Source organism: Zalophus californianus, chromosome 4, assembly GCF_009762305.2.
Source record: "Zalophus californianus isolate mZalCal1 chromosome 4, mZalCal1.pri.v2, whole genome shotgun sequence".
In the NCBI taxonomy this organism is placed as follows: Eukaryota; Metazoa; Chordata; class Mammalia; order Carnivora; family Otariidae; genus Zalophus; species Zalophus californianus.
This window is the reverse complement of record NC_045598.1, coordinates 1,162,937-1,186,339: the sequence shown is the minus strand read 5'-3', so window position 1 is coordinate 1,186,339 and position 23,403 is coordinate 1,162,937. Positions and strand designations below refer to the sequence as shown.

The window sequence follows — 23,403 nt, the reverse complement described above, 5'->3', positions numbered from 1 at the left end:
ACAATTCAATTGCAGAGTCCTTCCGAGGCAGGGCGGTACCGCGTGATTCCCAGCCCCTGAGGGGGTGGTTTTCCAGCAGACTCGGTCCTCGGCCTGTGGAAGGGGAGCGGGGTGCTTGCGGGGACCCCACGGGCCTCCCCCTGCTGTCTCACGTGTCGTCCACACGGCTCTCTCCACAGGGGCAGTGGCACAGTGACGTCTTCAGTGGCCTGGGCAACATGACCCACTGCTCTGGGGCCATCTACCACGGGATGTGGATCAATGGCCACCCGGTGGGTAGGTGCCTCTCCCACCCCTGCCTCCCCCTTGTCCTCTTGTGGGGTCACATTGGGGTCTGCTGAGTTCTCTCTCAGGTGGCCACGGGCACTCGCACGGGGTTGCTGAATCTGGAGGTGTTTGGGGTCAGGGGTGAGGTGAGATCGAAAACCCCAGCCCCTTTAGGAAAAACACATTCCAATCAGGTTTCAAAAAGGCTTGTGACTGGTCTGCCTTCGGCTCAGTCACGCTCTCAGGGTCCCGGGGTCTGGGGATCGGGCCAGCCTAGGCAGCGTCCTCCAGGAGCACCTTAGGAACTTCACCTTGGGAAGAGACCCAGATCCCAGCCCACCCCAAATTAGGGATGTTGGAATCCCTGGGTGTGAAAGATTCAGGCAGGCGGCAAGCCATGTCCTCACCTCCCCCTAGCCAAGTCTCAGCAAATGCTGGAAAAAGCCTAGGACAGCTGAGGCAGGCTCTGGCCTCACCCTGCTGGGTGCCAGGTTGTCCCCCCAGAACAGAGCAGGGCTCCCCGGGCCCCCCATCACCGTGAAGCACCTGTCGCCCTGCACACGTGCCCGTGTATGCGCCCGCCTGGCTGGCACGTCCTCGATCAGACTCAAGTCCTATCCTAAAGCCTTTCCCAGTGACTGCTTTTAAACACCCTGAAGCTTGTGCTGTGCCAGAGGTCATCACTCTCGGGGGCTCGGAGAGTCAGGGGGAAGCAGACACCGAGAACACCGTCTCCAGCTGCACAGACCCCAGGGGATGCCCCGCAGGTCCAGCCTGTGTGTGGACGCGCTCTGGCCGGTTCCCCAGCAGGTGCCTACAGCGCCTCATCCAGCACCCATTGAGCTGCTGACTCAGATGCCAGGAGTGCGGGGCCGGAGTCCCAACCAACCAGAGAATGTACAGGAAATTCCACCGTGTGCAAACCCCAGTGCCGACAAGCCACTCACTCACAGCCCTTCAGCATTCAGTGGACCTCTGAAGTCTCTTTAATGTAACCAGTTCTGCAAGAAGTTGCTTAAAAGTCACAGCTGACCCTCAGGATGGGGTCACAGTCTTATTTGAGTGACTGCTGGGGTCTCTAGGTGAGGTGGCTCGAGCAGGGGATTTACAGCCCTATGTGTGATAACTGCACATCCCTCTCCTGTGGTGCCCTGGGAAGCACAGCTGTTCCGTGGGAGGGCCCCGGTGGGGACGTGGGCTCAAGCAGGCGCTGGGCCCACCGTTGACCTGTGCTGAACCGCGCTCTGCTCTGCTCTTTCCCAGCACAAGCCAAGAGGATCGTGATTTTGGGTCCGGAGGTGATGGATGTGGCTCAGGGGTCCTCCTTCACGTTGAACATCCAGCTGCAGCAGAACAATGGGGAAGTGGCCAGGAGTAAGCATCTCCAGGGTGACGACTGGATTTTCAGAAAGATAAACAGGTGTCAGGTGCTTAGGGTTAGGGACGAAATGGCACATGTGGCTTCTGGTACCGGATGTCCTTGTAGCAGGCGTGCGAGTCCCCGCACTGGCGGGAGGCAGCCACGTGAATCATGAGTGTGTGCGCGTGACCACAGCCATTGCATGTCTCTCAGGACGATGGGTGACTTCTCAGGGCCACTGGCGTCCGTGGGGCATCTCAGCCTGGCAAGGGGCGAGTTCCTGTGTCCTCCATGGGTCATCAGAGGAGGACAGATCTCCAATAGCATCTGGCTGCTTTTTGAGGAATCGTATGAGCCGGGTGTCGATGCTGAGAGTGGACCAGCTGGCCTCCCAGAGCGCTTCCCACCGTGAGCAGAGTGCCTGGTGCAGAGAGGGGCCTTCTGGCCTGGCGGCAGGGCAGAGGACCCTGGGTGCACCTTTCGGCCCCCAGGTGGTCACTGTGCGGTGGCCGGGGCAGGACCACCAGTAATAAACGCATGCCTGGGATTCTTAATGTCCATTATTTCACCTGAGTTCTGAAGCTTTGAGGACGGGGCCATGATGAGCAGTATGGATCAAAGAGAGTCACAGTTGGTTTAACAACCTTACTGCAGTGTCCTTTATATAGCTCGAAATCCTCATGTATTAAGTGATTCCTTGATTTTCAGCAAATTTAGAGTGGGGCAGCCAGCACCACAGTTCTGTTTCAGACCATTTCCTTCACCTCAGAAAGGCCCCTCCTTCCCACCTGCAGCCCTGTTCCCACCAATGTGCCTGCTATGGGCACTTGGTATGAGTGGAGTCCCACGACACACGGCCTCTGGCTCTGCGTCTCTGACCGGCGTCCTTGGCTGGGGTGACCCAGGTGGTCGTGTTGGTGCTTCAGTGACCGTTTCTGCCCTTGGTTTCCCCGCTCGTCTGTTGGCGGACATTTGGGTGCTTGCACTTTGGGCAGCTGGGAATGTTTGGTGCAAGTTTTTGTGTGGCCTGTGTTTTCTGTGTCTCGGTTATGCACCGAGGGGAGCTGCTGGATCATATGGCAGATTTATGTGTAAACTTTCAAAGAAACTGCCAGACTCTTTCCCAAAGTGGCCGCACCATTTTACAATCCCGCCAGGGGCATGGGGCTCGATTTCCCCATGTCCTGCACATCCGCAGCCATCCTGAGGGGGTCAAGTGGCATCCCATTAAAGTTCTGAGTCACGCTTCCCTCACAACTGGTGGTGTGGAGCAAGCAGCTTTTCATGTGTTTATTGGCCACGTGTGTCTTCTCTAGACAAATGGTTATCCAAACACGCTGCCCATTTTTTAAAATTAGGCTGTTTACTCTTCTTGTTTTTCAGTTATATGAGTTCTTTATGTATTCTGGATACAAGTCCTTTATCAGATACATCTTTGCAAATAGTTTCAGTTGCAGCTCATCTTGTCATTTTCTTTAAACTTTTTTTTAAAGATTGATTTGAGAGAGAGAGAGCAGGGGAGGGGCAGAGGGAGAGGGAGAGAGAATCTCAAGCAGACTCCCTGCTGAGCACAGAGCCTGAGTTGGGGCTCCATCCTACAACCCTGAGATCATGACCTCAGCCAAAATCAAGAGTCGGACATCTTACTGACTGAGCCACCTAGGCGCCCCTCATCTTGTCAGTTTCTTAATGCTGTCTTCTGAAGTGCCAAGGGTTTTTTAATTTTGATGAAGATTTGTCAATTTTTTCTTTTATGGATTGTAATTTTGGTAACGTATGTAGGAATGATTAGCCTGACCCAAGTACACAAAGATATTCTCCTGTTTTCTGCTGGAAGTTTTGCTCTTGCATTTCTGCAGTCCATTTTCAGTTAATTTTTCTGGATAAGATGCAGTTCTAAATTTGTCTTTTCTCACGTGGATGTCCAGCCATCTCAGCACCATGTGCCATAAAGACGGTCCTCTCCCCACTGAATTGCCTCACCACCTCAGTCAAGAACCGCTTCACTGTAAGAGTGAGGGTTTGTGTCCAGACTCTGGATTTTGTTCCATTGACCCACGTGTCTGTCCCTGCACTACCACCACACCTTGATTATTGGAGCCTCACCCTGAGTTTGGAAATTAGAGACTCCTTCAATTTTGCTTTCTTTTTCAAAATTGGTTTGGCTATTCTGGGAACTTTATATTTTATACAATTTTTTTAGGATCAGCTTGTCCATTTCTGCAAAAAAAAAAAAAAAAAAAAAAGCCTGCTGGGATTTTGTTAGGCATTGCGTTGACTCTGGCCGGAAGAGCTGCCATTAACAGCACTGCATCTTCCCATCCATGAACATGGGACACCTCCCCATTTATATCTTTACTTTCTCTCACCAATGTTTTATAATATTTAGTGTGCAAGTCTTGCACTTCTTTTGTTAAAACTTATTAATAAATGATAAATAATTTATCAGTAATTAGTTTATAATAATTATAATTTATTCACTAATAAATGTGTAATATTTATTCTTTTTATACTATTATGGATGGAATTGTTTCCTTACCTTTATTTCAGAAATACTAGACTACAATTGATTTTAAAATATTGATCTTATATCCTTTGATCTTGCTGAACTCATTTGCTAGCTCTGCTAGTTTTCCTGAGGATTTCTTAGAATTTTTCTATATAGAGAATCATCTAATTTTGCTTCTTACTAGCGCCCAGCTAGCTCAGTCGGTAGAGCATGAGACTCTTAATTTTGCTTCTTACTTTCCAGTCTGGATGTGTTTTCTTTCATTTGTCTGCAATATTTTACATTCCCACTGGCAATGACCAAGGTCTCTGATTGCTCGAGATCCTCGCCAGCATTTGTTACCATCAGTCTTTTTGGTTCTAGTCGTCCTACTGGGTATGAAATGGTATCTTGTTGTGCTTCTGATTTGCATTTCCCTTTACAAGTAATGATGTTGAGTATCTTTTCATGTATTTATTGGCAATTTGTATGTCTTCTTTGGAGAAATATCTATTCAGATCTTGCCCATTTAAAAAAAAAGGGGGGGTAACTTGGGGCACCTGGGTGGCTCAGTCAGTTAAGCGTCTGCCTTTGGCTCAGGTCATGATCCAGGGTCCTGGGATCAAGCCCTGAGTTGGGCTCCTTGCTTGGCAGGGAGACTGCTTCTCCCTCTCCCTCTGTCCCTCCCCCTGCTTGTGGTCTCTGTGTGTGTGTGTCAAATAAATAAATAAAACCTTTAAATAAATAATTTTAAAAATGGGTAGCTCGCCTTTTGATGTGAGTTATTAAGAGCTCTTTATGTATTCTGGATATAAGTCCCCTTATCAAATATCTGATTTGCAAATATTTTTTTCCCATTTTGTGGATTGTCTTGCAGTTTCTTGGTAGTGTCCTTTAAATTCAAAAGGTTTGAATTTTGATGAAGTGCAATTTGCCTACTTTCTTCTTTTGTTGCTTGTGCTGTTGGTTTCATATCTAAGAAGACTGCCTAACTCAAAGTCATGAAAATCTACTCCTGTATTTTCTTCTAAGAATTTTATATGTTTAGCTCTTACACTGAGAACTATGATCCATTTGGAGTTAATCTTCATGTGTGTGTGGTGTGAGGCAGGGGTCCAACAACATTCTTTTGCATGTGAATGTCCACTTGTCCCAGTGTCATTTGTTGAAAGGCTGTTATTTCCCCCATTGAATTATCCAGGCATTCCATTTGTTAAAATTTTGTTTAAAGTTTTTGCATGTCCTTTCATGAAAGATATTGGTCTTGAATTTTTTTTTCTTTTTAAAGATTTTATTTTTAAGTTATCTCTGTACCCAATGTGAGGCTCAAACTTATAACCCCAAGATTAAGAATCACATGCTCCACTGACTGAGCCAGCCAGGTGCCCCCAATTTTTTTATAATGTCTTAGTCTGGTTTTGTTATCAGGGTAATGCTGACCTCATGCTTCAATTTCCTGGAAGAGTCTGTGTTGAATTAGTATTATTTTTTCTTAAATATTTTGTAGATTTCAATATGAAGGCCATTGAGACCTGCAATTTCTTTGTGGGAAGACTTCTAACTACTAATTCAATTTCTTTAATAGATATAAGGTTATTTGGGTTATCTGTTTCTTCTTGAGTAAACTTTGGTGTTTTATGTCTTTGAAGGAATATTTGTTCATTTCATCTAAGTTGTCAGATTTATTGTCATAAGTTTGTTCATAATATTCCCTCATTCTCCTTTTAATGCACTGATACCACCTCTTTTGTTCCTACTATGGATTTTTTTTTTTGGTAAAGATTTTATTTATTTATTTGACAGAGAGAGACACAGCAACAGAGTGAACACAAGCAGGGGGAGTGGGAGAGGGAGAAGCAGGCTTCCCTCTGAGCAGGGAGCCCGATGCGGGGCTCGATCCCAGGACCCTGGGATCATGACCTGAGCTGAAGGCAGATGTTTAACGACTGAGCCACCCGGGGCCCCCCTACTATGGATTATTGATGTCTTCTTTCTGTTTTTCCTGACTAGTCTGGCTACAAGTTATTAGTTTCATTGATAAACAATCAACTTTTGGTTCCATTGATTTCTCTATTGTTGTCTATTTTCTGTTTCATTAATTCCTATTATGATGTTATTTCCTTGCTTCTGCTTACTTTGGGTTTAATTTGCTCTCTCTCTCTTTTTTGTTTTTCTTTTCGTTTTTAAAATGGAAACCAAGGTCATTTATTTCAGACCTTTCTTTACTAATACAAGAGTTTATTGCTATAAATTTCCCCCTTAGTACTGCTTTAGCTGTATCCTGGAAATTTTGATAAGTTGTACATTCATTTTCATTCAATTCAAAATGCTTTCTAATTTCCCTTTTGATTTCCTTTGATGACCCATGAGTTATTTAGAAGTGTGTTGTTTCATTTCCAAATACTTGGAGATTTTCCAGAGATCTTTCTGTAATTAACTTCTAACTTAATTCCATGTGGTTGGAGTCACTCTTTGTATATCTACTGTCCCTTTAAATGTATTGAGACTTTTTTCATAGAATTTGTACCATTTTGGTAAGTGTTGTGTGTGTACTTTGAGAAGAATTATGATTTCTCCTTTTGTTGGATAGAATATTCTATAAATATCAATCGGGTGTATTTTATTGATACTATCCTTCAAGTTTAGCATATGCTTGCTGATTTTTTGTCTGCTTGTTCTATCAGTTACTGGCAGTGGTATATTGAAATCTCAGATTTTTATGTTATTTAATGAGCTGACCCCTTATCACTGCAGTATTTTCTTTTTCATCCCCGGCGTAGTCATTGCTCTGGCAACTACTTCCTATAATATTAACATAGTCACTCCGGCTCTCTCCTAACTAATATCAGCATTGTGTATCTTTATCCATACTTTTCCTTCTCACCTACTTAAGTCTATATTTAAAGTGTGCTTTTTGTAGGCAACATATAGTTGGGTCTTGCCTTTTCATCCAATCTAACCACATCTATCTTTGAAGTTTTTACACCATTCACATTTATTTGGGGTTTTTTAAATTTTATTTATTTATTTATTTGAGAGAGCGAGAGAGCACACAAGCCGGGGAGGGGGAAGTGGGGAAGGAAGAAGCAAACTCCCCACTGAGCAGGGAGCCAGACAAGGGCTCCATCCCAGGACCCTGAGATCATGACCTGAGCCGAAGGCAGATGCTTAACCGACTGAGCCACCCAGGCGCCCTACACCGTTCACATTTAATATAATTATTGATATAACAGTTTCAAACTTACCATTTCACTGTTTGTTTTCTATCTGCCACCGCTGTGTTTTCCTCTTTAGATTCTATTCCTACCTTTTGTGGATTGAGTATTGTTTGTGATTCCATCCTATCTCCTCTGGTGGCTTATTCATTATTGCCCTTTGTTTTCTTATTTTAGGGGTTACTTTAAGGTTTACAGTATACATCTTTAATTTATCGCAGTCTGCTTTTGAGTGATACCACACTACTTCACATATAATATAAGAACTTTACAATAGTATATACTTCTTTTTCTACAATTCCAAGCTTTATGCTAATGTTTTTATATGTTTGACGTTCAAATGTTGAATACACTTCATAATTATTACTTTTGTTTAAATAGTCATTTATCTTTCAGAGAATACTTAACAAGTAGAAAAGGAAATCCCATCTCTTACCCCCATAGTTTCCATTTCTAGTTCTCCCCATTCCTTTCTGTAGATACAGATTTCCACCTGATACCATTTTCCTTCTGCCTGAAGGACTTAACCTTTAACATTTTTTGTCCTACATGCTTGCTGGAGATTAATTCTTCAGTATTCATGTATCTGGAAACATCTTGATTTTGCTTTCATTTTTCATAGATATTTTTTTACCTAGTATAGAATTCTGGTTCATCCCAGCAGTACAGTACAGTACATCCACCAGTACAGCGGTGCTGCTCCGTTGTCTTCTTGTCTGTACTACTTCCGATGAGAGGTCTGGTGTCATCCTTATCCAAACATGCTCTTTCTGTGGCTGCTTTTAAGATTTTCTATTTATCACTGGTTTGAGTAGTTTTATTTTTGATGTGACATGGTGTGGTTTTCTTCATGTTTCTTGTGCTTGGGATCTATTGATCTTCTTGGATCTGTGGCTTTATAGTTTTCATCAAGTTTGGGAATTTTTCTAAATAAATAAATCTTTTAAAAAAGGAAGGTGGTGCCTGGGTAGCTTAGTTGGTTAAGCGTCAACTCTTGATTTCAGCTCAGGTCATGATCTCAGGGTTGTGAGATTGAGCCTGTGTTGGGCTCTGCATTCAGCAAGGAGTCTGCTTGGGATTCTCTCCCTCTCCCTCTCCCTCTGCCCCTCCCCCTGCCCCTGGCTCGTGTGCTCCTACTCTCTCCCCCTCTAATAAATAAATAAATCTTTTTAAAATGGGAGGATTTTCAGCCTTTATTTCTTCAAATAGTTTTTCCATCACAACTTCTTCCTCCCCTCTTTTAGGGGCCCCATTATCCATGGATTAGGGTGATTGAAGTTGCCCCACTGTTCATGGATTCTTTTTCCCCTTCCTCCCCCCTTTCTCTTTACCTTCATTTTTCTTCTTTTTTTTTCCTTTTTCCTCTTGGTGTTTCATTTTGGGTACTTTCTATAGGTATGTTTTCAAGTTCATGAATCTTTTTTTCTGCAATATCTAATCTGTCATTGACCACATACAGTATATTTTTTCTCATAGTTTTTGTTTCTAGAAGTTCAACTTTGTTTTTATATCTTCTGTGTCCCTACTTATGTTTTGAACACATGGAATACAGTTATAAAAACTTGGAAAAAGTGTGCTTTCCTGCTAATTCTCACATCTGGGTCAGTTCTGGGTTGGTTTCAGTTGGTTGCTTCTCATTATGGACCATACTTTTCTGCGTTCTTTGCCTGGTAATCTTTGATTAGTGCCAGACATTGAGAATTTTACCATTTGGGGGCTGGGTATTTCTGTGTTCCCATAACTCTTGTTGGACTTTGTTCTGGGGCACAGTTGACACAGAGACAATTTGATCCTTTCAGGTTTTGCCTTTATGATGTGTTAGGTGAGCTCCGCCTGAGAGCCATTATCCCCATTGTTGAAGCAAGACCTTCTGAGAGCTTTGTCCAGTGTGCCGTGGCATCCAGTGTGGCCAACGGGAGTGAGCACTACTCCCGGTCCCATACAAGCCCAGGCCCCTCCCACCCTCTCGTGGGGCGCTTAGCCTGGCCTCCGGGCATTTCTTCGCACTTGTGCACTGATCTGTGCTCTGCTGTGTCCCCAGGGGCCCCGCACCTCTCTGCTCCTCTGCCTTCAGGACTCCGGGACTCCTACTGTGTGCCTGTCCTCCCGGCCTCCCGGCCCTGTTTCCTCACTGAGGAGGCTCCTGGGCTTGCCCAGTCCCTCTCCCTTCACCCAGTCCACCTTCTCTCAAGCTAGTGACCTGGGCAGTTACGGAGTCCACGCCAGCTGTCCCCCATCTCTCAGGGGCCTCTGTCCTTGCCTGAGGTCCAGGATCTTGAAAACCATTGTATTATTATTATATTTTGTCTGCTTTTTTGGTTGCTTCAAGTAGGAGCATGAATTGGTTCCAGGTACTCTGTGGTGACCAGAAGCAGAGGCCGATCAAACCCCAGTGGGCCATGGCTCTCTACTCCTTTCCTTCCACGTCCAAGTGTTTGCAGTGTCTGCCCTGCCACGTCTCCTCTTCCACAGGGGCTGGACGACGGGCCTTCACTGATACTGCTCAGTGGTTCTTGGCTGTCCTCCTGCATTGGACCCAGAGTCCACATGACCAGGCCCTGTGCTGAGTGCCTCGGGAGTGTGGACAAGGGGGACAGAGGTGGGAGATGGGTAACGAGCAGCAATGTCTCCCTGGAGGCAGGATCATGGTGGAGACAAAACTCCAGTGTGTTTGCTCCCGGCCAGGGCACCCACATGCCCCTGAGCAGGTGAAGCCCTGAGGACAGCCAACGAGGAGAGGCCCTCCCAAGGGCACAGCTAGGTTGGGCCCTAACCCTAACCCTGAGGCCCAGGCTCCCCAGCGAGGGGTGGAAGAATCGGGGCAGGGAGGCCAGGAAGGGGGTCAGGGAGCTCAAGTTGAATGTAGCTGTGGCCTGGGCCAGCATTGCTCCTGAGTGCTCCTCACAGGTGCCCAGGCCAGGACCAGGGAGGGAGAGACCTGGTTTCTGGTGGCCATTCCTTGGCACAGCCTGCTTCTCTCTCCTTTCCAAGGCGAGGATGGCCGGGTTTTGAAGATCTCAGCCGGCATCAGGTATGTGCAGCTCCCGGCCTACTCAGAGGTCAGCTTCTTCAAAATGGACAAGGACAAGCGAGAGCCACCCATCCAGACCCCGTTGTGAGTATGGGCGACCTGGACATCACCCGTGTGTCCTGGGGGACAAGGAGGGATGGCCCAGAACTGCTCTACCCAGACCCATCTCCACATGGCTCCCACACCAGCCAGGACCCGAGGGCACTGGGCACCCAGCAGTGAGCGCCAGACATGATGTGCTCAGTCTAGTGGAGAAGAAGCAAAGGCACCTTCAGGCGGTGGGGGCCGGGCAGGGGGCCGGGGGTGGGAGGACTAGGGCCGCAGCGGGGTGCATGCGGTCCCAGGGAAGACCCTCTGCCCCTCCTCCTTCCCCAGAAGGGCCCCTAGGCCACCGAGTCCCTACAGCCAGGTGTCGCCCTCCGCTTGGCGTCCAGCAAAGCCCAGTCCCACCCATTCCCTTTGTAGTGGGTTTGACTGCATCGCCTATCCTCTGTGGAGTCCCAAGTCCGGGGGCCTGGAGCCCAGAGCTGCCCTGGAAAGTGCCAGAGATCCGCCTCTCCTCACGGGGGACCCGGGGCCAGCGCTGCCATCAGACACCTCTTGGGGCCAGAGGGACATGCTCAGTGGCCTTCCTGGTGAGTGGAGTTAGCCACCTGGTTGGTGGGAGGTGGCATGAGCCCTTAGGCGGGTGCCCCGGAACCTGGGCAGGAGGAAAATAAAGCCTAGAGGAGCCAGGTGACCCTGGAGGAGACAGGACACCCCAGGAAGATGGTGCCGGGCCTGTGCAGGCCTCTCCTCTGCAAGGCCAGTCTCCAAGGCTGTGGGCCGAAAGGCAGGCTAGGAGCTACCTGTCCTGGGCATCTAGGCCCCTCAGGTGCAAACCCAGTGCCCACGGTGCGGTGGGGGACAAGGGGTCCCGGGGGCCCCCCTGCAGTGACCGTCCTGCACTCTCCACGGGCATGTCTAGCGATCGCCGTCGGTGTAAAGTCAGGTGGTTTGTTCGTGCTCCAGGAGCCTGGTGGGAGAATGCAGCCTGGGCTGATGGTCTCAAGGTTGTTTCTGCATCTGTCACACTGAGGGCCAGGCCCAGAGGCAAACCCACCAAGGCCACGGTCACCAGGAGGCTTGTGGTCAGCCTGGACAGGACCCCCGAGTGTAGGGGCCGGCCCTCGGGGCCCCCACCTGCTGAAGTCAGCCGCCATATGCAGCCCTAATGGTCATGCGGGTTCACCTGGTTTTCCGGCTGCTTCCACGTCTGCCCAGAGCACACAGCATCTCCACATGCACTTGGCTCTTGGTGCCTGAAAACCTGCTGCCCTGGAGTGCCTGGCCTGGCCTTTCCATGGACTATTCCGGAATGACTCCTGGAAAGCAAGTGCTCAGGAGGTAAATCAAAGTTTCATCTCTGCAGTTCACTGTGTCCGGGGCCGTGACTCCTCCCACACAGCCTGATCCGTCAGTCATACGGCCTTCATCTTACTGGAGGGAGCATTTGCATTACCCGAGGCGGCCCAGCCGAGCATGGCCATGGGATCCTGCCTGGTCCCCTGTGCCCGCCATTGCCACAGGAAGCAGCTGCACCAGATACTTGGGGACCACGGCAAGCTCAGTAAACGGGGCTCAGGGGTCCCCATCGGGCAAATTCACGTGCACGTTAGCTGTGGGGGCGTTCACGCTCTCCTCGGCCCTTTGAAGAGGGGGCTGTCCCCACAGTTAGGATTCCAGCCCTGGACACCGCAGACGGGTGCTTCTGAGTCACAGAGCAGGACAGGCGGACCCGGAGTGCTGCGACAAGGCCCATGGCCAGACCCGGGCCTGGGCCCTCGCTGGGGGGAGCCCCATGCCTCAGGGGCAGGCAGGGGCCCTTGAGGCTTGTGGGGTGGAGCCCTGGGGGGCCTGACCACAACCCCTCATCTGCTTCCAGCCCAGTTTATAGAAGCAATTTTACACTGCAGGGCAGAAGAGTTCTCATATTTCCGTGTAAAAACACTCTTCTGGGCGCCACGCCTTCCACCGGGAGGGATTTCAGAGCCTGTAATGAGGTCTCCGTGGAAACCAGGCCTGGAAAGTGGGGCCGCGTCTGCTCCTTGATGTTTGGTGCAGGCGGCCTGGGCCCGGCCCGCTGTGCAGGTCTGGGAGCTCACCGCTCGGGGAGCAGGCCTCACCCCATGCTTGCAGGGCTGCTCTCAGGCTGCCAACACGTTCAGAGATGTTTCTAGCTTTGCTAGGATGGGGGTATGGCGCCGCAGAAAATTATCTTTGGGCAGACCAGGGGGAACATGCCTTTGGTTTTGTGAGAACGCTCAGCACTCAGGTCTGAGCTCTGCAGGCATCCCAGCTGCCTGTTGGAAGCTCTGCAGCCGAACCCAAGGCGCCCGGTCCTTGGCCAGGTGCGTCTGGGGGCTGACGCCAGACGTGGGGCTGCTGCTTCTCTGCCCTTTTATGGCTGAGCCTCTCTGTGCAGGCCTCCTCTTCTGTAAAATGACAAGCGGCCTCTGCCCCCAAGATTGCCAACCCCATGGTGACCCTGTCCTGTCCCCTCACAGGGTGGCACGCTAGCGACGCACACACCTGCCCGGGGGCCAGTCAGGGTCCCCTGTGCTTCTGCTCCTCTCATGGGGACCAGTCCACCCCTGAACACTCTGGAGGACATTCACACTGAGTGTTCTGTCCCCACAGCTGCCCCAGAGCACCCCTCACCCAGCCGGCGCCCAAGCCTCCGGACGTGTTGGCAGGAGCCTGGGTCTGCTCTGGGTCACGGACACGTGGGCTGGCCGTCTGTCCTCTGGTGCCTTCTGCCAAGAGGGGATGAAACCATTGCAAATGTCAGCTCTGCCACGGGTACAATAGGGTCAACCATAAGCAAGAGAAAACCCCAGATGACAATAGCTTAACCGAGGGAGCTTGCTGTGTGGAGTCGAGGAGGCTTCAGCCGTGGGGCAGCCCAGCAGTGCGCGAGACCCTTGTGCCAGCGAGAAAAACCCAGAAACGGCCCCAGGGAGACCCAGAGCTGCTTGGGTGGAAAGCAGGCAGGGCTTTCTCTCTCTCTCTCTCTCTCTCTCTCTCTCTCTCTTTTAATGAAGTGGCTTATTCTGTGACTATATGGGAACAGATATCTTTAATTTGTAAGTTCTCTGTATCCCTTATCCTAAAAGACGGCAAAATGTGTGACATTCCATGGCAGCCCCCATGCCTACAGGGAACATGTCAGGAATCTTTCCCTCGGACGAGTGAACGTCTGTTCTCAAAGCCAAACCATAAACCGTGTCGTTCTCACGCTTGCCGCGGGCCTGGCGCAGCGCTTCCTCGCATGGCGCCCGGATCCCGCCTCTCTTCCTTCTGCCAGACCTTCGCCCAGGGCCCCTGCGCCCCGTTCAAGCCTGCAGCGAGCCAGGGGTTCCGGCCAGGAGTTACTGCGTCTGCCTACCTGGGCGACAGCCACGTGCGCCGGCCTCGGGGTGGGGAGGGTGGCACCTGCTGAGGCCGCCGTGGGCGCTGGCCGCCAGGTCTGCATTTGACAGTCTTGAGGAGCAACCACTGGTGGCCTGCAGCCAGGACACATGGACAGGCCTCCAAAGTGCAGGGCAGAGACCACAGCCCGGAGGGTCTCAGGCCGGGAGACCAGTCGATACACGCCTAAAGTAGGCTGGGGCAGAACGTCTCCCAGGTGACTGTCCCTCTGGAAGCCACTTCCTGTGTTCCCGAGCAGGGGTTCCACTGAAATGTTCTCTCAGCACACAGCCTCCAAGCCCAGGGTTTCCCTCTCAACCCCAGGTCACAGGTGCCATTGGACGCCCTCCCATGACCGAGCACGCGCCACCACACAAGCAGACAGGAGCCCGGCTCCCGCTGAAGCCTCATCCCGCGGCTGCGCTCTTGCTGACCAGCAGCACCCCACCCCAGGTCCGTGCTCCCGAGCTCACCCAGGAGCCTGCTTCTGACAGCGGACTGGTGGCTTCGACCCCACTGATGTTCACGCTCACATGGACGTTCAGAGGCAGGGGCGATGGCCCCCGTGATCCCCAGGGATCCCTGTTCTCATTTCCTCTTCTCCTCTGTGGTCCTTCTTGCACCACCTCGTGGCCCCAGGGGGTTGCACAGGTGCCAGTCATCAGGCCCCTATTCCCAACAATGGGAACCGGAAGCAGAGGGAGGACGGCTGGTCCCTGCTAAGAAGCATCCCTTCCAGGACACCCCGTCACTCACCCCTTGTTGGCCGGAACCTGGTTACGTGACCACACCAGGCCACAAGGAGACAGGAAATACAATTTGCCAGCCAAGATCAGGTTCTGTTACCAGAGAACAAAGGGAGGGTGGCTATTCCGCGTCAACCAGCCATGCCTGCCCGAGGGTCTGGAAGCCACCGGAGCGAGCCCCCCTTCAGCTCCCCGCTGAGAGCAAGGCCCTGCGCCTCCTGCCACCTCCAGGGAGGGGCGAGGTGGGTGCCCTCCCTCTACATCTCTGTAGGCAGTGTCTCCTGCGCGCAAGCGCCGTGCCCCTCCATCTCGTGCCCCTGTCCCACGACAGGGCTGTAAGGCACGGATCAATGGGTTTGGTAAAACTGGGATTGGAGGTGAAGAAGCTTAGTCTGTTAGACTGATGGGAATGTGGGAGATGGGGTCCCACGGCATCAGGAGCTGCTGAGGGCCACAGGGAGCCCCGGCCCTACGGCCCCTGCCCTCCTTCTCTGTCTCAGGGTTCGCTCACAGTCAAGAAACAGTGCGGGCAGCCACCCTGGTCCTGGACTGGGGGGTCCCCTTCCCTAACCAAAGGGGTGGGCAAAGGCAGGGCCGGGTGGGAGCCTGGCCACCAGGTCTGCTCCCCAAGCAGCCTCACGCTGGGCTCGGCATCACAGGACACTTGGCAGTCCTCCCCTGCAGCCTTGGCTCCTGGGGTTAGTGCTGGGTGCGGCCCCAGAGCCCACCCCACCCCACTCCACCCCTGCCGTCTGGCCCCGCCCGACCCCGCCCGCCGCACTCCAAGAACCGAACCGGAAGGATGCGCCAGTTCAACGGGATGTCCTTGCCCACCTCACGGTCAGATCTTTGAGTACTTCTGGGTTTCCTTTCTCAGCGGCCAGGAGGTTGGGTGCTGGGGTGAGGAGGGAGGGAAGGGGCTGGAGCTGCCCTACAGGGAAGCATCGCGGCGGGAAACCAAAGCAGAGCGGCATCTAACACTTAAAAGCAAGTATCCATGCTTCTCCACGTTCTTGAGCTCCTGTGCCAACACCGGGGGGCATGTGGAGCACAGTCCCCAGCCCGCTGCCCAGCCGTATCCCCAGATTTCCCCAGCTGCGTTCGCCTGGCCCCTCCAGTCACTGAGAACGTGGAGCTAGACGCCGGCGCCTTCCAGCTCGCGGCCCTCGCCCTCACCCCACGGGGACCAGCTTCTCGGCCCTTTTCCTCACCCATCCAACCCACAATTAAGAAAGTAAACTCTCTAAAATCTTGGTTTCCAATTACGCAAATAAGTAAAACGAAGAGAGAAAATGCTTTCTCTTTCCAGAGGCCCCGTGTCAGTAATATGTAATTGTGAAAGTCAGTATTTGATTATTTTGTTGATATGAAATAGTTCAGTCGCTGAATTGTTTTAACTTTTGAACAGACAATGTGCTTTTCGTTGAGAAGAACAGGCAATTTCATGGGTGTGGATGATCGCCAGGTTTTCTATACCCTATTTTGGTGAAATTACAGCACCCACACTTTAGTAACAAAGCACATTGATGTTATATTCAAAAAGATTTTTATATTTAGACGCTTAACCTTTTGTAATTCCCACCCACAGCTTTAAACGGTAGCGCCCTTTTATGTTAATTGCCGTCAGTGGGGTGTCTGCTCGCCCCCTGGCAATTTAGGCCCATTGAGTCCTAATGCAGGTGCTGATAATTGCTGCAGGGACGTTGTCAGGCAGCGGAGCCCAGGGGCCCAGACAATCCCACCCCCCCCCCCCCCCCCCGTAAATTGGATTTGGGAACCTAATAAAGCTGTAGCAGGGAGAGAACCTCAGATTGCTTCTCTCTCTTTTTTTTAAACGCACAAAACCCTCCCAGGAAATGTTCCCAGCTGATCTGAGTGGTTCCCTATTTTCCATTTGTTGAACAAATGGTTTTGAGTATTCATCAGATGGGATCTACGAAGAATCATCCGTAATTGTAAGATAATTTTAAAAATCAAGGTGCCCTTTGCCGCTAATCCAATCATGACAATAAAAGTGACGGAATGGGTAGCAGAGAACTTCTGGAAATTTCGTTGCCTCTTGGGGTGGTAACATGTTTTAATATTAATTGTCTATGGTTAATTATGGTAGAGTAGCTGGCATGAAAGATCCATATTTTTAAAGGGAAATTTGTGCTGTAAATTTCTCGTCGAGGAACCTACCACACAGAAAGAATGTCCCTGACAAGAGCAGGTACCCCTGTGCCTCCAAGGCCAACGCAGGGCGGGCCAATGGGATGAACGCAAGAGTCAGGGGGCACGCCTGCCTGAAACCCCGCATCCGAGCGGTGGGTGGCCACAGGACCTGAGACCGCAGCCCCTCTCCCCTTCGGCCCCCTGGTTCTCCTCCTTCCTGCAGCTGCTGGCCTGGGGCCAGGAGGACCTGCCACAGAGCGGGAACCCCAGGAGCACCCGCAGGACCCCAAGCAGCCGATCTCTGGGGGACCCTGGAGAGAAAGGAGAGAGGCAGACAGGCCTGGGCTTCCGTCAGGCTTTGCTGGTGCTGTGCCCCCATGGATGGGCCTCGGGGGCACGGCTGCTCTGGCAGCAGCAAACTCCGCTCTAGCACTAGGCGCAGAGCCAGCTTGGATTTCATTCTCACCCTGGCTCTGGCCTCAGAGGCCTCTACAAGGGGGGACCTGGGGGGCTCCGCAAGATGGTCTCCATGCCCACACCGCAGTGAGGAAGCCCTGCTTGGGGCAGGGTGAGCCCCCTTCCCCGTGGCCCTGGGGGATTTAGGCTATCTGCTGGACAGGCCCCAGACCGCTGAAAGCCACCAGGCCAGGCAGGGACGGACACTGATTTGTGTCCTGATCCACCTCAGGTTTAGCCTCTGACCATTGAGGCACAAATGGGAGGGGACACATCCCACCTGACCAGCTGCCCGTGTGCAGCCCTTCTCCCTCCTGGGACCGGCCAGCAGGGGCGCCTGGTCTCCTGCGGTCAGAGCCCTGCTTGCCCTCACCCCATGTCACAGAGCCTCTGGCCTTCTTCCTGTCAGCCCCAGTGCTCTCCATCCACTGGGAGTGGGCACAGTGCTTGGGTGCGGCCCCTGCCCCGGCCGGTAGGGGCATGGGGCTCTCCTGGTGCCCAGTGTGGCCCCTGGGATTCAGGAACCACTTCGGGCAGGACACTTGAGGAGGGCAAGAGGCCAGGGCGCACCTCGCACCCTCACCTGTCCAGGATCCCCTGGTGAAGGTTCTGGGGAGGGGTCTGCTTGGGGTCGCTACTGTCCTGGGTGGTGGTGGGTGTGGTACAGGCCCAGCCCAGGCCCCCATGGTGGGCAGAGTCGGGCCTGGACTGGCAGGGGGATGCGCAGGGCAGGCTAGAGGAGCAGCTCCGGGATGGAGGGGACATGGGCCCCATATGCGCTTGTCGGTGGGAGCTCACACGCCGGGTGAGGCTGCCGTGCACGGCTGAGTGTGCCCCTGCCAGTGCGTGGAAGCATGAGGTGACCGGTAGTGTTTCTGTGTGTGTGCACTCTCGTGTGCAGACCGTGTGCATCTGTGTGCAAGTTTCCCGTGTGCTGAGAACGTGTGGGGTGATGTCTAAGTGTGTGCTTGCACCCCTGGTCACGGCCAGCTCCTCAGTGCCTGGCCCCTCACCGCACGTGGCTGGCGGTCTGCAGGCCCCGCAGGGCCTTTCTGGAGGCCTCGGGTCCAGCTTCCTTATCGTAAAGGCCACTGGCCCATGGCGCTCTCTCCCTCACCCGATCGCTCCTAGAGACACAACAGAGACCCTTCATCTTTCCCAGAAGAACGCAGGGCAGGGGGCTCGCTTTTGCCGGGAGAAGCACTACCTTAGCCCGAGGCCAACTCCATCCCTCTTGGGAGGCCTGCTGCCGTGTCTGGAGACCTCTGACCTCTGGACCGGCCCAGCGGAGGGCCCCCGCACCACCATCCCGGCCTCTCCTGCCCCTGCAGGTGGCCCTCACGTTGGAAAGCTGCCGTGTTCCGGGCCCCTTCATGGCCCCCGAGGCCTCTGCCCAGGCCTGTGCTGAGAGCCCTGGGGACTGCAGCGCACGGAGCAGCTCCGGCCAGTCCTCCCAGGACGGGCAGCATCAGGGGCAGAAAGGCTGCAGCTGGGGCTTCGGAGTCCGCGCACAGCCCGCCCCTGCAGCAGAGCCTCCACGGCAGCCACCCGGCGCTTACTGGCGCCCAAGCATCATGAGGTCAGCTGCCCGTCAGACCCCGCGTCCCCGGGCCGCTCCTAGGGGCTCCCCGCCCCACCCAGCTGAGCTGTCCCCGCAAGATGAGAAGCAGCAGCCCCGGGGGGAGGCACCCTGCATGGGCGGCGGGCTGCCTGCCTCGGCCCCAGGGGCTGGGGTCCCTGTCGGCCATCTCGGGGGCGGCCCGGCCTCACTCTGGCCCCTCGATACAAACAGTCTGGCCGGGGGAGCCTTCTGGAGGCGAGGAGTGGGGGGACATCGGAGACAGGCTCAGGAAGAACCCCCCACATTTGTGCCCCTGTCCTGGGGGTTTGCCAGGGGCTTTGCCAGCTCCCACCCCCAAGCGCACGTCTGGCCCATGTCCCCTCCATCCTGGGGCTGGTCCTCAGCCACGCCCCAGGCAGCCATGCCACCCCCTTTCATGTCCCATTTGCGAGTCCAGCGCCGCAGAGCTCCAGGAGAGAGTCTGGAAACAGCAGTGTGCACTCGGGTAGCATTTGGGGGAAGGGGATGCTTTAGCCACTTGGCGGGGTGCACAACGTACAGCCGCCTTCAGGACGCACATACGGGAGAGGACAGGGCCGCGCTGGAGCGCTAGGTTCGGGGGCACGCAGCACAACCTTTATTTTCTGAGCATCCAGAAATGACGTGGGCCAACGGGGACAATGGCTTTGTGTCAAGTCCATTTTCCACGCTTTGGTAAAGGAAGGGGAAGGAAGGTGTCAGGTTCCTTGTCAGGAACAGTCCGTGGTCCCCGGCGTGGGCCCTGCCGAGCGCAGCCTGAGGGGCCGGGGGTCCTGGTCCACGCTGCGGGCCCCAGGGCTGGGGTTCTGAACGGCTGTACGCCCACCCCTCCCCACCAGGCCCCACGAGCTCCCTGCTGGCCTGGTTCTCACGCAGGCTCCTTGGGAAACTGTTGAGTTTGAAAGCCTCTGGATAAAACCATGAACCAAACCTGCCCCAGGCCTGCAGTCCGGATGCGGCCTTAGTCGCCCACGTGGGGACCGTCTGTGTCTGGGCTGGCTCCCCGGGCCTCTCCACCCCGGCTGCAGCCTGTGTGGACATGTGGGGCAGAGGTCAGGCTGGGGGCTCCTGGCAGGGGCTCCTGGGACTGTGCAGGTCCTGCTCCAGGGTCACGTCGAAGACAATATCTGGGGCCCGGTCAGGCCAGCCCCACACTGGACAAATGGACAGGTGGGCAGGGAGCACGTAGCCCAGAGCGAGACCTTGTCTGGCGACCTGGGCCGTCCGAGAAGGGTCCCAAGGGTGCCCACCCGGCCCTGCCCAGCACTCACGCGGCCTCTTCTCTCTCTGGGTCGTGGAGACCTGGCCCCACGAGTCCTCTGCCTTTGGCAGCGCCGTGCTCCTCGGCTAATTGAGCCTGCTCTAAAGACTAATGCGGTGTGTCTGGTCACCTCCACGTGAGGCGGCTCTCGGCCCCTCGGGGCCGATAACAATTTATTTTTTTGATTCACTTAAATGAAGAAAACATTCCAGCCTGTGGCTGGCTCTCCGCCCGGGGCCCACTGCGGCTGTTCTACGGTCGCGGCCCGGCCTCCGGGAGGCTTGTTTACTCCGGCCGCTGCTCTGCCTTTGTCTCCGCGTCCTACACAGGTGATTAGGGAGTCTAATTGAGTTGGCTGTAAAAAGATAATTAATCGACATTTCCTCCCAGAGAGGTCAAGCGCCGATCTCCCTGCGGCGCAGCCTCCTGTTACGAGTCCCCCACCCCAGCCCCCCGGAGGCAGCAGTGACCTTTATCTTGCGGATAATTAAAATCGACATAAAGGCTTTGGAAATAACTCCTGAGAGCTGGAGTCAGCATCTGCAGGTCGGGGCCCTGCCTCGCGGGCTGGCCAGGCTGGGGAGTGCCCCCCAGAGTGGCTGGGAGCAGCTCCAAGGGCCCCTACAGGCCAAGGCGGGACCCTCACCCAAGAACACTGTCCCATCAGGAGCAGGAGGGGATCTTGGGACACTTGCTTCTCCTGGCGGCTCCCTCGGGGCCCGTGGGGCCCTGGTGGAGGAGAAGGATGGGGTCCCCAGAGAATCTGATGCGCGGTGAGGCAGCTCTCTCACAGGGGTGGGGGCTCTGGCCAGGAGCGCAGCTGGGGAGGGGGATCCGCACTGGCCTGTGCTGTGGGCAGGGCGGTGTCCCTGCAGCGTGGTCCTTTATCGGAAGGTAGTCTGACATCCCCTGGGGGGCACCTGCCTGCAGGGCGGACAGGGTGAAGAAGGGGCTGCAGGAGGGGGTGAGTGTTAGGGGTGCACGTGGCCACCCAGTGCCAGCAGGACACGGCACCTGCAACAATGCCCCAGGTCAGGGTGTAAGCAGAGGCCGGAGGGGCCAAGTGTCCAGAGGCTCGGTATGCGGCAGGGTGGTGAGCCAGGACGAGGTGCAGTGAGTAGTGGGGGTGGCTGGCGCTGGACGTCCTGCGGCCACAGGCCTTGGTGTGTGCTCAGGATGCAGGAGAAAGTCAGTGGGGGTTTGGAGCAGGCGGGGCCCTCCCCCGACAGTGAACCCATGGGCCCACGATGGCGGCTGTGGAGGCACCAGCACTGAGGGGACGCCAGTGAAGGGAGGGGCAGAATCAAGGATGTCGCCCACGTCTCTGGTGGGGCAAGAGTGGGGGGCCTGCAGGGTAGGAATTGGGTCTGGGGGACCCAGAGCTCCGTCTGGGAGGCAGCCCACGGAGATTCCTGCAAGGATCTGGGGCAGGGAACCTGACCCCGAGGAGGCCGGAGCTGGACCACCGTGGTGCTCACCTCCAAGCGCAGTAAGGCGCCCACCCAAAGGGGGTGTGGATGGGGGCGGCAGCGTTGGACGTCCACCCGCGGAGGCGGCGGGGGGCGGTCAGTTGTGGCCACTGGTGCCCAAGAGCAGTGCAGGCCCAGGCAAGGGGCACTGGTGTAAGGGCCGGGGACACTGGGCCGAGGTTGTGGGAAACCCAGATTCTAAATTCTCCTGGTGAAGCTTTGAGCTGACAGCACCCTGAGCAGATGCAGCTTTAAGTGGATTCTCAACTCCTACGCAGCCCAAAGAGCTCCCCCATTCTGTCTCAGGGGCAGAGCAGGGTCTGCAAGCCTCTCCCAGACCTTCCATGGGGGGGCGGGGCGCACACTCTATCGGAGGCTTGGGGCCAGGCCGAGACACCACCCACCCCACAGGCGCCCTGGGCCACAGTCCACGCACGGGCGGGTGGCAGGGGACGGCAGGCCCGGCCCGCTGGGACATCTCACATGCAGAGCAGATAGAAGCTGAGTGACTGCTTGGATGTTCGAGCCGGGAAGCTATGGTCCAGCTGAGACGTGGAGGCAAAGGAGGCCACGGGGCCGTGTCCAAGAGGAGGGGCCGGTGTGCAGGGACCGAGCTTGGCCAGGCTAGGTTGTGCCCCGAGCACCAGAGGTGCCCATCCCTGGGAAGGTGGCAGCAGGCCTGGGCGTCACATCTGAGAGGTGGGGACAGCGGCGGGGGTGGCCAGGTGTGCGAACCCCATGTGCCAAAGGGGCCCTCACATGCAGGGAAGGGACCTCGGTGCCCTGTGGGCCCGAGCAGGCCAAATCTAGAAGACTGCCTCTCCGACGCAGACACACGTCTGCTTCGGTTAAAGGTCACTGGTGCTGCGTTTCTCTCAGTTTGGACAAGAAGGGGTCTCTGGTCCATGGGCAATGGATGGCACAGAGGGAGACCTGTGGTGGTGAGTGGGGAGGGGCAGATGGGGGACCAGGTGATGGCGGATGTCAAGCCTGTGGCTAGAAGATGCGGTTTTACTGAATCGCACTGGCTGTCCCTGTGCCGCCCCGCCCATGGGCCCTGCTGAGTTCAGTGACATTCGTGCCACCAGGCAGAGCGAGGAGGTCAGCGGGGCGGCGCCCTTGGCGCTCTGGGTCTGGCTTCTCCTCACCACGTGGATGTAATGACGGAACCTCTGCTCGGAGAGGCCCGGAGATTTCTGGGAGGAGCTGCCTGCAGCGGCTTGGCTCCAAGCTGAGGGAGGGGACGTGCTCCGGGTTGGGTGTGCCAGTCCCCCCCCGCCACCCCCCCCCGGGAAACGGCATGTTGCCGTTTGAGGTGCATCCGCAACCCACTCTTGTGCGGTCACCTGGACGGGGGTCTAGGGTACAGAGCCGGGGTCTTTACCATTCGGAGGCAACCAGCTCCGCTCGAGCCCACTGGAAGCCGTCCATGGACGGCCATCAGCCCCGCGGCCCCCAGTCATTGCCCAGGACATAAATAGCGTGAGGGCAGCCAAAGCTAATGGTGAGAAGGGCATTAAAGAATGTCTTTGCCAAAGGACAGACTTTACTTTTTAGAATGCGCCGTAAGGATGAAATGAAGACACCTCTGAGAGAAATTATTCCCTACCTGTGATTTGGAAATACTTCTGGGGCCCGTCTGCAGGAGTCGGGCTCCAGGGAAGGGGCTTTAATGCTTGCAGCCCCCGGGCCCCATCCAGCCTCCTCCCTGAGGTTTGACCACTCCTGCTGGTGGCTTGTCCCTGACGGTGTGTGAGCGCGGGGCAGGGACCTCAGGACAGAGGTCGGTCAGGAAAGCCGCTACAGGATAGCGGGTCCTGACACACGTGTATTTGGGACAGCCCTGGTGACAAGCCCGTCCCAGCCGCCAGCTTCCTGTGCATGGGACGGAGGAAGGGGGCAGCCC

At 54.7% G+C, this 23,403-nt stretch overlaps 1 protein-coding gene across 8 annotated transcripts in view; it reads left to right on the top strand.

Moving 5' to 3' along the window:
• MORN1 (MORN repeat containing 1) overlaps window positions 1–23,403 on the top strand; it is a 52,533-nt gene that overhangs the window by 14,657 nt on the left and 14,473 nt on the right. For 5 of the 8 annotated variants that reach the window (XM_027598739.2, XM_027598724.2, XM_027598716.2 and 2 more), the window contains 4 exons: window positions 180–276; window positions 1,531–1,641; window positions 10,322–10,445; window positions 10,827–10,996. In XM_027598739.2, coding sequence (XP_027454540.2) covers window positions 180–276; window positions 1,531–1,641; window positions 10,322–10,445; window positions 10,827–10,996 — 502 coding nt within the window. Of the gene's footprint in view, window positions 1–179; window positions 277–1,530; window positions 1,642–10,321; window positions 10,446–10,826; window positions 10,997–11,372; window positions 11,810–14,135; window positions 14,839–23,403 lie in introns of those variants that run through there. The other 3 variants (XM_027598758.2, XM_027598749.2, XM_027598731.2) reach the window with 3 other exon arrangements.